At 40.1% G+C, this 16,313-nt stretch overlaps 2 protein-coding genes across 4 annotated transcripts in view; one reads left to right on the forward strand and one right to left on the reverse strand.

The window, feature by feature from the left end:
• The window catches only part of astn2 (astrotactin 2), a 360,332-nt gene that overhangs the window by 289,914 nt on the left and 54,105 nt on the right, over window positions 1-16,313 (forward strand). For both annotated transcript variants that reach the window (XM_083531246.1, XM_083531247.1), the window contains exons 16-17: window positions 160-339; window positions 10,715-10,977. In XM_083531246.1, the coding sequence (XP_083387372.1) occupies window positions 160-339; window positions 10,715-10,977 (443 nt within the window). The remainder of the gene's footprint in view (window positions 1-159; window positions 340-10,714; window positions 10,978-16,313) is intronic.
• Window positions 2,155-16,313, reverse strand: part of trim32 (tripartite motif containing 32) — a 161,377-nt gene continuing 147,218 nt past the window's right edge. Inside the window, exons 1-2 of one of the 2 annotated variants that reach the window (XM_083531307.1) lie at window positions 6,918-6,997; window positions 2,155-5,801 (exon numbers count right to left, since the gene is read on the reverse strand). In XM_083531307.1, the coding sequence (XP_083387433.1) occupies window positions 3,774-5,786 (2,013 nt within the window). In that variant the 5' untranslated portion in view covers window positions 5,787-5,801; window positions 6,918-6,997 and the 3' untranslated portion in view covers window positions 2,155-3,773. Of the gene's footprint in view, window positions 5,802-6,917; window positions 6,998-16,313 lie in introns of those variants that run through there. The other variant, XM_083531308.1, reaches the window with a different exon arrangement.

The following is a 16,313-nucleotide window of genomic DNA, read 5'->3' on the forward strand; positions in this document are numbered from 1 at the left end:
TGACTGAAGAACATGCCCTTCCCCTTTAAATTATTAAAACATAAATAGAATAAATGATTTAAACCATAAAGAAACCACAATCACCTCATCCTTTTAAACACTAGATCTCCACCCATCAGTATTCACCACAGTTCTGTCCCATTGTACCTCCTCCTCCAGGGTTCTCAAAGGTTCTCAAGTCTCTGACGGCAGACAGCACACGTGACGAGCTCCTGTCCTTTATCCAGCAGTATGGCAGCCATTACATCTCCGAGGCCCTGTATGGCTCCGAGCTCAGCTGTAACATCTACTTCCCCAGCAAGAAGGTGCAACAGCAGCTCTGGCTCCAGTATCAGAAAGGTGAGTGCAGGGACCAGGACGAGACTTTTTCATCAGAAGACCCAGACTGTAACGAGTTTAAGAGAGATAAAGCTCGTCGGTGTGGATGTGTGTGTAAAATAACAAAGCGTTTAAACTAAGAAACATGACAGAGAGCTGACGTGTTCATTAGTGATGAGTCATTTATAAACGATTCATTCATTTTGAACGAGTCTTTAATGTGATTCAGAAGAGTCGTCTCGAATAGTGATTTGTGTGTTTTGTACTGGATGCGTATTAGAGAAGCGTCGCAAAATCTACGGAGACGTGTACAGGAAACTGAATTAAGTAGTAGTTTCTAGTACGAGTCGTTTGTTCTTTTGTCACGTGACTCCCATAGACGCTATGCAGTTATATATACATATATACAGTATTGGAACTATAGTGAAAGCTGGTGCATGTAGACGTGTTGTAACATTGTATTTGATTTCTGATTAAATAAACAAAATTATTTAGGAAAAAGATTTGTTCGTTTTGATGAAAGAATCGAGTCACAAAAATGATCTGATTTTCTCATCTGAATTCCACTAGACCACACCGGACACAGTGAGAGTGAATAACAATCAGTGACACAAACCCAACAGTGTCCTAATTACTTGTAAAATAGTATGTCAATATAATTAATCAATTAGTTTATACCGACTGAAGCTATCCAGTAAGTCAAAAGGTCAGTATGCAGTACAGCCAGAAAGAAAATTGTGAAGCAATTTATTTTACGAATAACAAAAATACCAAAAAAAAAAAAAAAAAACTCCTGGACTGTTTGTAGACCTCTAAAAACTAGGAACGAAGGCATTCAGTTTAGCTAGGAGTTATGCAAAATCCAGAAAATGAAGTGATTTGTTTTTTCTTGCTCTGGCAATCACCAAGATATTAACAATAGCATGAAATAAAAAAGTCGCACAGCAAAACCGGAAAAAGCTTCACAAATTTATTAATGAATTTATTGCACACAACTGATCATGAACAAACAAAGAAAGAATCGAAGGTTTACTTCACAACGTCTAGAACACATGTTCATGTAGTGTCCACGACTGAGATGTGATAAGAATTAATATTTTTTTAAGACATGGGCCAGACGTTGACGTGACGGTGTCAGATATTTCGAGTCATTTTGTGCATTCTGGACTAAACGCTGCTCTAGAACGTGACTCAGATTTCAGCATGGCGTGATTACGACGTATTGTAGGGCACTTGGGAAATACCCAGATGAAGTGCTTCTTAAGTGCGCTTATTTTACCAAACATGGCGTCGCACTTCGCTTTGCCACAGTGTTGAGAAACTAACACACCAACAAACAACATGGCGGACAAGACTGGCTAAATAGCAGAATAGCAGAGAATGTTGCAATTTCCTAAATATTCTAACAAAATTCGACTAATTGACGATGTGTATATCGGGACATGCTGCACTTCAAGGTACCACGTTATCTGACTTTCAGAACTGAACACGCACCCGCTCCAGATTGTTGTTTGACGGGTGGCCACGTGCTCTTTTATTTTATAAGATACTATTTTTCTTTTAAATCGTTACAGAAATCTAGAAGTGCTCAACATTGTGATTTACAACAGAGGCCGAGGTGTCGATTAGCAACAGGGTCTCAAATCCATACAGCACAAAATAAACTCGCGAGTGCACCGTTACATAATAATTATATATAATGTGATAGTTTCGATTCATTCCTTATATTTCCAGCTCGTAAGCAAGTCGTTATTGCAAACGAGGACACTCGAATGCTGCTGGATTGTATTACGGCGGTTTGCGTCGTCCTGCGTTTGTTTTTCCAGACCTGCCAAACCAGACGAGGAATAATGTGTAGACCCGTTAAGGAAGGCGTTAACCTGCACACGTTCGTATCAAGCGTTGTAGAATAGTACGAAATTGTAAGCTTGTAAATAAAGCAGTTGATTGGCAGGTTTTGTTATACCTGCTAAGCACCAGTGTTTCCACCATGATGCGCTTGACTACGCTGCTGTTGCATTGAACGGCAAAGGTTTTCAAATCACTTTCTAATTGTCACTGATAATTTTTTTTTTTTTGACTTTTCCACCAACATCAAGCAGCGGTAACATTAAATCCACCTGCTTCATATTGTGTGGTTCCCCCTTGTGCTGTCCAAAGTCCTGAAAGTTCTGAGTTGTAGCTTCAATAGATCAGACTTGAATAAACTGGACTTCCCACAGACGCTCGATAAGATCGAGTTGTAGGGGATTTGGAGTCAAAGTCAAGACCATGAAATTTGTCAATTGTCCTGAACAATTTCTGCGGTATGGCTGGACATACTATCCTACGGAATGAGACCGCTGCTAACAGGGTACCGTTGTCATAAAGGGGGTGCACTTGCCCATTTTTTCAGCTTCCAACAGGTGCCAATGTAAAGAGACAATTGAGGTCATTCACTTCACCCGTCAGTGGTTTTAATGCTCTTATTGTTTGTTGTGAAAATGTTAAAGGTTACCTCGAAGTCGAACAAAAAAACTATTTTATTTCAAGTATATTAACTTCAAACATTTTACATGTTCACTGTGATACAAGCCAAGGCCACATCGAATATCGAGGGGGGAAAACTTGACCAACATGAAATGTGGGGACATTGGCTAACATTGACAAATCTATAACAACAAAGCAATTCTATTTCATATCCAGTAGATCAATTACTACTTTTTTCTTTAATTAAAAAAATTTATATATATGACTATTTTTGGGTAATAACTTGTACCCCCCTGTGACCATAGGTTAAATTTCAGAGCAGCTATGCAAAATTCCTAAAGGTCGACAGGTCGATCATGTCAATCTAACAAGCCGTGATCACACACTCAGAAATCCTGATCTGGGACTTCCTTTGGTAGCTACAACAAACTTGTATACAGGTACAAAACACCCACAATGATGAATTCATTATTTGCATCATGGTAATCATTTTATCCCGAGATTAACAGATGTAGTTACACTGTATTCCGATGTTTGATGCTGCGCGATGAAACTACGTACGCGTCCTTTGATGGGAGGAGGGCATTTTGACATTGAGAAATCAATACCAGGTGGACAAAACGTGTTCCTTTTATCCATCCAGTTCAAATATTTCCATTTTGTTTAGTGCTTGATGTAAACCTGACAGTCCTTCACTTTGATGCTAGCACGGCACATAAAAGTTTGTATACGTTATCAATTTCAAGCTCCCACTCCCACTCAAAGAGACAAGTCTGGTCAAAATATTGCCACCTGTTGTGCCGTATACCAAACAGAAAACAAAAGCAGCCACAAAGGTAAAAGTTGGGTCATCTTTCTGAGCTCTCGCTGGCAGTGGTGAAAGACTGTGTTATCGCTGTCTGCATTTCTTTCAACCCTACCAATGAAATTTCAGAGATAACGCAGCCCTCGAGTTAAAGTGACGAGTCGAACGAAGCGGTGCGGTCTCAACAAGTCGACGAGCGCCGCTTTTGTAAATAGGTATACACCTTGACGCAGTGGTCCCAGCAATCTAAAACCAGAAGCTGTCCTTTTTGTGTGACGGCCACCCCGACAGGACACGTCAGTCCCTCTTGAATCAGGATGTTATAACCGCCTTCCTTGGGGAACTGCAGGATTTCCTTTCGTCCACTGTCCGTCACCAGGAGGTCCCCGTTGGTGTCCACGCACATTCCTGTGATGCATCGGAAATCCTCCGTTTCGGAGAAGAAGTGGCTCAGCTGTTTCCCGAGCTGACCGTCAGTCCCGACTGATCCGATGGAGAAACCGCCTTCCAGGTGGTGCTCATTATGCCTGTTCTCGATATTCAGACCTAATCCTTGTGTAAAGTACACTGTCCCTGAAGAGTCGCAAGTCACAAACTTAGGCCTAACTGCCGAGCACAACTTGTTGTAGTTCACGACCCCGACGTTACGATCCACCAACAAGCACCACAGCTTGCCTCCTTCCACATCAGATACGACAAACTGCCCGGAAGGCATGGCAGCGATCCCCCATGGCTTGATCAGCTGGTTCTTGTGGCATGCGATGCAGTGCCCGTCTGTCGTGTAAACCTTGACGGAATTATCGTAGTTATCAGTGACGCCGATGAGTCCCTGAGGGGTGATTGCGATGGACAGAGGGATGAGATTGGGAAGATCAGCACCTAGGAAGCTCAAGACGAAGCTGTCGATGCTGTTCGGGTTGCGGCGAATCTCACGTTGGAAGCCCTTGCGGTTAAAGATCTGAATCCGGTAATTGCCTCGGTCCGCCACCAGAACGTCGCCCTGAGGAGTTACACAGATGCTCACGGGAAGGTTGAACATGCCCGGGAGGTTCCCTTTGCACCCCATCTTCTTTACATACTGACATAGCTGACCTCCGGTTGCTCCACCTGTCGCAGGTCCACCGCCATCCACAGATTTGGATTTGAAGCTGCCGGGTGAGGCGCAAACAGCTTCCTCTACTGTGCTTGTCATATCCACGTCACGATACATATCTACAGGGGCAGGGGCAGTAGTGTCATCGGCCATTGCGGCTGCAGCAGCTAACTCCATGCCGTCCTCTTCATCGATGTTAACGGTACACTGCTTGGTCATCAGCTGCCCCACATCTAAAGACTGCGGGTTCTCTGCTTTGAGCAGCTCAGGTTCTTGCAGTTTTAGGAGAACGGGTAGATTGCTTTTGACATCGAGCTCTTCTTCATCGTTACTTCCTGCTCCTTCGAGAAAAGCAGTGTCGGTCTGCTTAATCCTCATTGTCAAGTAGTCACACCGAGACACAACCTGGACCTCAGCGATGTTCAGGAGGTACGTTTGCTCTTCAAGGATCTGAGAATTGAGCTTCTCGACCTCTGCCAGAGACGCTGTAAAGGCCCGGCGCGAACGCCCGAGCTCCTCCTGAAGCTGCAGCTCGGCCCTCGCATATTCTTGCTGGGCCGCTTTGTACTTCAGACGCAGGGATTTCGAAACGTTATCAATAACTGCTTTCTTCTTCTGAATATTAGCCATGCTATCTCGAAGGTTCACCAACCTTTCGCCGAGGTCCGTGCGACGCTGTTCGGCGGCGGCACGGATTGTCTGCACGGTGTGTCCTTCATGCTGATGGCCTTCCACCTTGCAGGCATCGCACAGTACCACGGCACAGTCGCAGCAGTACTGACGCGGCAGCCGGTTCTTGCACGACTTGCACATGAGGCCGGCCGTCGAATCGCACGAGCTCGCGCAGTCGATGATCTTCAGCACCGTGAGATTGTCAGCCAGCATGGAGATGCTGCTCATACGGGATACCTTACTGCAAAACGGGCATCGCACGCCATTAATGGTGCTCGCCAGCAGCTTCTCCAGGCACTGACGGCACACCGAGTGGCCACACAGGAGCAGTTTGGGGCGGAGCTCGTCTTGATTGTAGGTTTCGAAGCAGATGGGGCACTCCAGCACCTCCCGCACCAGGTCTGGATCCAGAAATGAAACAGCTGCCATGATTCATTTCACACACTATGAATGAGAACACAAGAGGGATTCATTAGCGCATTATAGAACATCACTGATACATTTAACTCCACACAGCTGAGATTTTAAGGTCATTGCAAAAGGAGAAATTTACATCAGTCGGATGTTCAGAATATTATTATTGATTTTTTTTGAAGGATTAATAATTACCAAAGTCACTCCCTGTAATGGTAGAAGCCCAAGTTACATTGTTTATAATGCTTTAAATATATGTATAATTCATGCTGACATACATTACTGCAGTGCCTGGCGGATTTTACCTGATATGATGCAGGAACGTTCAACATTAGTGCATGAGGTTTTCCAATCCAATTTTGCCTTTTTTTTTTTAAATGCACATAGACTCATCATAACGTTACGACCACCTGAGTATTATTGTCTCGGTCCCCTTTTTGTGGCTAATACAGTACTGAAGTCCCACAAGAGCTGCAGTTTTGGTGATGCTCTGACCCAGTCGTCTAGACGTCTAGACAAATTTGGCCTTCATCAAACTCGTTCAAATCCTTACGCTCGCCCATTTTTCCTGCTTCTTACACGTCAACTTTGTAAACAAAATGTTGACTTGCTGTCTAATAAATAAATAAATAAATCCACCCACTAGCTTGTGACATGATGAAGAGATCATCAGTGTTCTTCATTTTAACTAACAATGTTAAAATGTCAGACCTGATCTGTTATATATATATATATATATATATATATATATATATATATTAGTGTGTGTGTGCGTGTGTGTGTGTGTGTGTGTGTTTCTTTCTTTGGTGTAGCTCACTATAGCTTTAGATAAGAAAAAATAATAAAGAATATAAAGAGCAAACTAATATATATATATATATATATATATATATATATATATATATATATATATATATATATATATATATATATAATGCGACTTATAAGACCTTAGCTATGCACACACCTATTATTGGGCTGGTTAGCATCCAGGCTAACCCACAACGCAGTATACGGCGCTTCTCATAACGATCATTTATAACAATTGACACACAGAGAAAAAGGAATAAAGAGCCGCAGGAGGTCATAAAGTGAGGGTCAGTGCAAAACGAGATGTTTTATTTGAATTACGATTCTGCTTCTTACCTGCTCTCTGCTCAGCTCAATGTCAGTCTGAGTGTGGCGATGCAGTAGCAACAACCCGAGCACTGCGGAGATGACGTCATTGGGAGGGGGCGGGGCGCTCACCGCTTTATGTGATTGGTGGATACCGTGTTCGGCTTCTCAATGCTGATTGGTCTAAAGGTCGATCTGTTTGACTTGGTTTGTTCCTCATCCGCGTTTATTATTAATAATAATAATAATAATTATTATAATAATAATAATTATTATTAGTATTAGTATTAGTATTAATAATGATTAGTATTTATAATTATTATTTTTAAATATTATTATTATTATTATTATTATTATTATTATTATTATTATTATTATTATCAATTTCCCTTTTATAGACAATAAAATAAAAAACATAGCTAATGAATAAATTGTAATCCAGTCAGAATATTGCTTTATAGTTAAATCTTTTTTTATTATATTTAAAATTTAAGGGTCACATGCTGCGTGTATTTTATTTATACGTTCATACATTTATACATAATTGTATACTATATATTATATACCAGTATAGTATAATTCAAGTATAATTATAATAGCACAGTATAATAATAGTAATATATTATAATAGAAATGTACACGTATGAATAAGTCATTTAAACTCAGTTATTTAATATATTGATAATGCTGTTAGCAGTTCTTGTGTTCAATAATCATTTTAGGTGATACAGTTTTTACTCCTTTGCTCTTTTAGCGTTTCTCAAACCATCCTTAATAATTGCAATCCAGTAAATGCATTTCTCAATACAATTTTACAAACAGCACAACACAATGGATTTCTTGCAAAAGTCTGTTCTTTTCTTAAAATCCTCCTTTCATCTCTCAAAAGTAAGTATTTGTGTCAGTAAACATCTCATTCCCATCAGAATGAAAAGTGCTTTTGTCATGTTCACAAACACGATCATCAAAATGTTTACTCGTGTTTCTTGATATAAACGATGGTTTGGATCACAGCAACTGAAAATGCACAAAATTTTACTTCCTTTTGTTTGGCATCTGTGAATTTCAGCAGCACAAATTCATGTTCATTCGTTTCTTGGTTGTTCATCTGTTTTCAGAATGTATAATTCTGTGTTTTGTCTGTATTCACTCTCCAACTGAAGATTCACGAGATTCACCTTTGACCTGTTTTAGAGAACTGGTTGATCTTTGGTTGATCTGATGCCGTTCACGCGCCTTCATTAGTGACGTTCAAGATTCATCTGCACAAATAAACAATTCAACACATTTACAAAACAAAATGTAATATAAATTTTAGATGATGGATTCTGACAACTGGTTTTACCATTTTGCATTTAATGACATACACAGTGAACTGATGCTGAGATGTTTTTGGGGGTTAAAACCATTCAGGTGAAACCAGCAGAATATTTTTTAATCAACATGAACATAAACAACTGATACTGTAGGAAACAGCAGACGTTTGAACACAATCCATTCAATGAAAGTACAAAAGCGTTCGCAATTTGATCAAAGCGACAAGAAATGTTCTTATGATGTGCACAAGTGACTAAATGACGTGAAGGCTGAACAAATGGCTTTAAGAATTTAATTTCTGATCAAAAACAACGCTCCAAAAGAAAAAATGTGATAGATAGATAGATAGGTAGATAGATAGATAGATAGATAGATAGATAGATAGATAGATAGATAGATAGATAGATAGATAGATAGATAGATAGATAGATAGATAGATAGATAGATAGATAGATAGATAGATAGGTAGGTAGGTAGGTAGGTAGGTAGGTAGGAGAGCGGTGTATCTGCAAGACACGTTGAAGCATGGTGGAGGTTTCTTGCAAGTTTCTGCAAATGGAGTTGAAGATTTGGTCAGGATTAATGATGTCATCTATGCTGAGAAATACAGAAAGATACTGATCCATCATGCAGCACCATCAGGGAGGCATCTGATTGGCCCCAAATTTATTCTGTAGCAGGACAATGACCCCAAATAAACAGCCAATGTCATAAAGAACTATCTTCTAAAAGAACGAGTCCTGGACGTAAAAGCTTTGGCACCCCCCACAGAGCTCTGATCCCAACATCGAGTCTGTCTGGGATTAAATGAAGAGACAGAAGGATTTGACACAGCCGAGAAGATCTGTGGTTAGTTTTTTCAAGATATTTGGAACATCATCATGCTGAGTTCCTTCAAAAACTCTACCAAGTGCATGCGAACCTAGAAGAACTGATGCTGGCACCAAATATTGATTTGATCTGAATTTCTCTTCTGTTTTGTTTCTATTTTGTTAATTGATAAAAAAATAAAATAAAATGATCAGCACTCGTATCTCTGAAAGCATTCTCACCTACACAAAGGAAAATTATTGGATGATGATTAATAATTAATGGTACCTGTTCTATATAATGAATCTCTACTAATACAAGAATGACCAATCATAACAAAATTAATAATAATATTAATAATACTAGTGATATATTTTGTTGTTTAACAAAAGAACAATGTAATATTAATATCTATTCTTTCAAATTATTTGACTAGTAAACAGTAAATTTCTCTCTATTGATGTTTTAATACTGTAATTCTGCGTCCTGCCTCCAGATGGAGCTAAAGCTCCGCCTGAAATATCTCATGAACGCATCAAAATATTTAGTGTAAAGTGAAAAAAATCATACGCGTTGTTCTTGTTGCATTGTCCAGTCACAGACGAGACCCAGCTGTCCATAGATTTGGACGACAAATACTGAAATCAACCGAACGGTTGTTGTTTCTCTATAATTTGACTTCACGGAGACTCACACATTCACCTTTTATCTTAGTATCTAAATCTTTTACTCGTTCTTTGACTTTTGTCAAACATTCGGTAAAATATGACTAGTAAAAGTATCTCTTTAATCTTCCACCTGTTTGAGTAAAAGTACAAAAGTATTTGCTTTTAAATGTACTTAAGTATTAAAGTATTATGATTTATTAGGACTCTAATGTACCTATTATCATTTTTGTCGCATGACTTTTTACTTAATCAATTCTTAAAAAGACTCTCAGCACACTGATCTATTAATAGAATGATATTAATGAGTCAAACACTGATTGATTTCTATTACAATTATTATGAGCCCAAATTTATTTATTTTTTAAACTAAGACTTTAAAGTAAAAATCTCCCCAAATGGAAACACTTCAGTAAAGTACAGAAACGTAAAAAAAGCTACTTAAGTGCTGTCCATCACTGGAAAAGACTACTTATTATCAGGGTTGGCTATTATTTATCACAGTAAATTCAAGTCCCGGTATTGCCAAGCTGCAACTCTTGGGCCCTTGGGCAAGGCCCTTAACCCTCTGTCCTCCAGGGGCGCTGTATCATGGCTGACTCTGTGCTCTGACCACTGCCTCCTAACACAAATCTCCACAAAATCTAGCAGAACATTTTTTCAGAAGAGTGGAGCTCTTTATAAGAGTGAATAGGCATTAAATGTGGAATAAGATGTTTAAAAAGCACCTATAGAAAAGAAATATAAGGTAGAAACGTGGTGGTGGTGGTGGTGGTAATGGTGGTGTTGTTGGTGATGCTGATGGTGGTGTTGATGGGTTTAGTGGTGGGAAATAATGAAGTCCAAATACTTTGTTACTGTACTCGAGTAGATTTTTCTGGAATCGGTAGTTTTACGTTTTACTTTCATTAAATCTTTACACAAATATCTGTACTTTCTACTTCTTACATTTCTCTCTCTCTCTCTCTCTCTCTCTCTCTCTCTCTCTCTCTCTCTCTCTCTCTCTCTCTCTCTCTCTCTCTCTCAACTCATCAGAGGTGACTGAGCAAGTGAGCCGCAGAGACCTGAAAGCCGTCCCCTTTATCACCTTCCTGTCTGACCTAATGAAGACTCAGCTGCTGTCTGATGACCTGGTGGCTGGAGTGGAGATTCAGTGTCAGGAGAAGGGCAGCTGCCCTGTGGCGTGTCACCTGTGCAGGCAGGTGGGAAGAGACAGTCCCAGCCCTCTGCCTGCACTGCTGGATGTCAGCCGTTCAGTACCACTCTTCAGCCTCATCCAGGACAACCTCACCAAAGAGGTGAGAGACACCTCCAGGGTCAGATTTCATCCACAGTGGGACAAAATATATATTATAAATCCCTCAGTGATGTGCACACATTGGACATTTTCTTAACAGTGATTTGATGACTTTAACCTTTACACTTTGGTCATTTCAATACTGGCCTCATAAAAAAAACTCTCATCCTGTTGATATCACAAAACTCCTATAAAACTCAGTAAAATAAATATTTAACCCCAAATCAGTGATTAGATTTTGTAATACAAGTTTCTTACATTCAGTGAGCACATTAATTTAACATGTTAGCCTTTGCCACAGCTTTTCTTCATATATAATTACATGAAATGAGTCCTGGAGCGATCCAGAAAAGTACTGGGTTAAAAGCCACATGTCTCATGAGTTTATATTTTAAATAGAATGAACATATCATGAAAAATGAGATTCCTACAAACATTTATCTGAGACTATGGACTTTGGACTAAATAGCTCCTTTTTTAGTTGTGGTGTTTCACACCCAGGCCTTTAGTGGTGTGTTACCTCCATCTCTTACTACCATCATAGAGAAACGCAGTAGAACAGAGCGCTGCATCACACACAGGAATCTCATACAGCGAAACTGAATGTCATAAAACAAGAAACCCAATAAACACAATTCAACACGTCTCCTTTCACTGTAGCCACAGCAGCACCTCCACATACATCATCTCTAACAGAAGCATCGATATTTACCTCATGAAATGACATTTTTGTGCATTTTTTCTGAGCATCATCGTTTTCCTGGGGATTTCAAATGAAATCATTGTGGGGTTTTTTGCTAAATATTTGGGAAAGAAAAATCAAAAGTATAAGTGGTTCATGAAAAAGCTTAATAACTGTTTTGAACTGTTTAGACAGACCTTTCCGCAAGATATCCAGCTTTTCATAAAAAGTCAGTCTTCTAAACGTCCTTGTAAGTTTGACCAAATCAGTTTCCTCTGGAATGAAAAAAAACAGTTAATAAATCCACATATTGAGCTTGTGCAGTTTGCTACAGATGCGAGTCTGAATACTGCGCTCTCTGACCGTCCAATCAAAAGATCAGAAAATGTCGTGTTTAGTCGCCTTCTAGGGATCCTCAGAGTGACTGAATGAGTCTGATTGGTTAAAGGAACAGCTTTAGGCAGCATAGGGTTTATGATTTAAAAAAAAAAAGCCTGCTCACGGTGACCTTACGATAATACGTGATGCTACGGCTAAAATCTAATTGGAGAGAAACTTTTATATATACAGACAGTTGATGGCGCTGCTCCTTTCTTACTTACTTTCTTAATACACATTCATGTACAAAAATGAAAACTCAAGTCAGCGATTCTCGAGTTTATGGCTGCAGAGATTATTTAAGGAGCAGCTTCAGAAGCCTTGCTTGTTTATAACCAACACTGTTACACTGTATGGATAAAAAGTTTTAGAACACCTGCCTTTTTCCACCCTTATGGCTATTCTTCACAAATCTCCACAAAATCTAGAGGAACATCGTCCCAGTCAAGCGGAGAATAAAATAACAACAAATCGGGACTAAATGTGGAAAACAATCCACACACTTTTGTCATCACAGTTTATATAATCACCAAAAACATTTACATGACTGTATTTATTCAATTATAAATATATTGCATCCACAGGAATATAATTCCGCTAGTGCAAATGTGGGTTTTGAGTCTTGGTTGGAGTTTGGAGGAGGTTGTAGCTCAGTGGTTAAGGCTTTGGACGTTGGATTGGAAGGTCAGAAGTTCAAATCCCAGCACCACTATGTTGCCACCGCTGGGCCCTTGGGCCCTAACCCTTAAGGGCATCATTCATTTCAGTCAACACTGGATGAATGAAGGATTTGTCTCTATTAACAAGTTAGAAAACAGGTCCTGAGGTGGTTTTCTTTGTGGTAAACCCCTGGATATTTGTTTCACATCATATAAGACTGAAACTCCCAAATTTCCCAGCAGATGGCAGAAACGGTTTTCTCAGACATGCACTCGGGTCCAGGACATTGATTTCTCATTCGGGAAGTATGATGAATGGTATAGATAAAGGCCAGACTCTGTGTGTGTGTGTGTGTGTGTGTGTGTGTGTATAGGCTACACATGCTTGCGCTTCTTCCTCCTCGCAAACCAAGAAAATCTGACATATCTCTCCTTGAGGAGCAGACTATTATTCAATTAGCAGCCCAGTAGCCACTGTATCTTCTGACTCACGGAGTTAATGAGGATATTAAATCGTGTTTGGAGCGGATCGACGCCGCTCTCGTTTTTTTTTTTTCCTCCTTCATTTCTCCCGCGCTGACGTCTACGATGGAATTAGCCGGCCTCTGCTGCGCTGCTGCGAGTTACAAGGCAAATGCGAGAGTGACGCACTAACCGAACCTGTGGACAAATCTGACCACTTCAAACCCTACGGTTCATTTCTATCTCTCTCTTTTTTCTGTCCTTTGTGATCGCTTGTGGTTGTGTGCGTCTGAGTTGTAGCCTGTCGTGCCTGCACAAACCACTGTCACAAGGAACAAGAGGCTCAACGGGGGCGAGAGACGAGCAATCAATATCAGACAGTCCCTAGTGGGAGACTGTCGATAGGTAAACAAACAGAAGAGCACGGCGTCGTCTTCCCCCCCCGAACTCACACTCACACTCACACACACACTTAGACAGTGAGAACGGTGCAGATGGCTGGACCTTTACCTCAGAAAGAAGTGAAATTATGCCGATGTTATTGATGTGGATGTCGCCGATGTCATCGACTCTGGGGTACCAGACAATACATTGTTCGAGTCTCTTTTATGCGCCTTATCCTGCGCTTTTACTCCCTTTCTGTGATTTGCTTTGCACATTTTTCGTTTATTGCATAAGCAAAGTGAGTACATACAAGCAACCGAATGGTAAACAGGGAATTCGTAAAGCATGCATGCAACTCGGGGCTATGTAGGAAAGGCAGATGGGAGTCCAAGGAAACTGGAATAAACTGGAATACCAGAATGTTTTGGCCACAATTTGGTCGTCTGAGACAAATTTAGAAAATCCTAAACGATTTCTATAATTCCAGGCTAAAATCTGTAGTCTTTGATCACTGGTTTGACATATTCACCGACAGTTGATTAATGGTCGTTGCTATAGTTTTTTCCTACAATAAAATTCTGGAAGTGTCCAAAGTTTTAACGAGTCTTTTTTTTCTGCAGTGCGACTTCTCACACGATGAATGTCAAACCGAGAACCAATAGGAGTGCCACACCTGCTGACGCAATTAGCGCGACGACTTCAAACCACCTTAGGAAAAAAGTCAAAACGAGTCAGGTAGATAGCACAGCAAGAAGAGAAGCTTATTAATTTATGGAGGGAAAGAAATGTTTATATGATGCGTCATCACTGCTAGCTTCTATTAGCAAGAGAATGCAGGTCTGAACGTGTCTTGGATTGATTACGTAAAACTTCGGACAAGTCTTTTTTCTTGTGCGCTAGTTTTTGCTAGTTATCAAGAACCAAGATGAAATATTAGGAAATTAAGATACAGCAATGCATTCTTAACCCACTGAGCCACCACAACCCACCACAATTTCCCAGATTCAGTCCGTCTTCTCACCTTGCCCCCAGTACTCATGGATATACCATGATCCCAGGGTCATGACTAGGATAAAGCACTTATTTAATATGAATGAATGCAGGAACCTTAAATCATTCCGTGGTTTGACCCTCTGGAGAATTTATACAACTGTAAATTCTGCATTTAGGAAAATGCTCCACTGTGCTCCCCTTCAAAAGCTACAATCAATAAATCTCCACCAAATCCTTGGAGGACTGATAAACAATCCAATCCTGACCGGCATAAAGTGCTTACTGAAGTTAAATGAACCCTTAAGGGTTACTTTGGTTTGCCCCTTTTGCTCCCCTTTCTTAAAATGTTCCACCAGGGTTTCATTGGAATGCTCGAAGTATTAACCTTTCAAGGAATTTTTGGGGTATCCATTTTTTAAGAGTTTAGAGCAAGAGTGTCCAGTCTTGTCCACAAATGGCCAGTGTGGCTTCTGGTTTTTGGTTTAATCAGTTCATTTTGTCCTCACACCCCATTTCTGGGACCGGATTTGAATCCACAGTGACCCTGACTAATATAAAGTGCCTACTGAAGACGGATGTTTGTCCATCATGTGGAATCTATAAAACAAACTGTTCCCTTTCAGAAAATGTTCCACTGGGGTCTCTTAAAAAACAAATAGAACCAATACGCATACAAATAATCCTTCCAACGAATCTGTAGAAGATCTTTTCTGCAAAGGCCTGTTTTTATAACCAAGAAACACACCTGGTATTTCCCAAAAACATGTAGCCACACTTTCTTAATTACATTCTTTCTTAATACAAGGTAGTGTCAAAAGGTTTCAAGGCTAATGTTATAACCGGTGCTGTCCTGTCCACGTGCGTTACCACGTCAGCGATTTCATCACGGACAGCAAGTTAGAACAAAGAGCAAACAAAATTCTGAATCCACCCTACCTGCCAGATTTGGCTCCTGCTGACTTCGCCCCTCTTCACGAAGATGAAGATCCAGCTCAAAGGTCGCCATTTTGACACCATTGCGGCGATCCAGCTGGAAAAGAAGACTTCCAGGACGGGTTCCAGAATGCAGGGAGCTCTGCATTGCTGTGTGAGGGGACTATTTTCAAAGTAAATGAGTGTAAACATAGATATATAAAGTACTTTTGTGTAAACAGAGCTAGAAACTTTTTGATACCATCTTGTATATTTGGGGGTCTCTGGAGTTTCTGGTGTGGAGGAACATGAATTAGAATGGTCCAGGCTCAAAGGTTTGCTGATCAAATAGAGCAAACGTGAATGAGACATCTTATATTTGTTGAAACTTGAACGTTTTCTGTTTCCCCCCTACTGAAAAATTGGTTTAATAGCTGGTTTAATGTTCATAATAATTGTTTTCATATTGAATCCTTTACTTCTTTACACCTGGTGACTGAACTAAGGCTGTCCCAGACTATGGATTTACATAGACGAATCATGTGTATCAGGCAGTTGTTGGGGGGTTGGGGGGCAGGACCATAATGACACCAGGTAAAATTCCTCAGAACATTTTAAACCATGATGTACAGAACATGGCACAAAGATATAGAAGAAAACTAAAAAAACAACAAATAAATGCAGAAAGGCCACACTGCAGACAGGATTTGCATTTCACATGTAGACAAATCAAATTAAATCGGCTAATTTGCCTGTGCGAGAGCGCTGTAAGTACAGATCAACATTGATGCACTGAAAAACAAACAAACATTAATGTACAGAATTAAATTAGACCAGAATATACCTTTACAGAATCTCCCAGACATC

Source organism: Silurus aristotelis (genome assembly GCF_946808225.1).
Source record: "Silurus aristotelis genome assembly, chromosome: 26".
NCBI classification, from domain to species: domain Eukaryota; kingdom Metazoa; phylum Chordata; class Actinopteri; order Siluriformes; family Siluridae; genus Silurus; species Silurus aristotelis.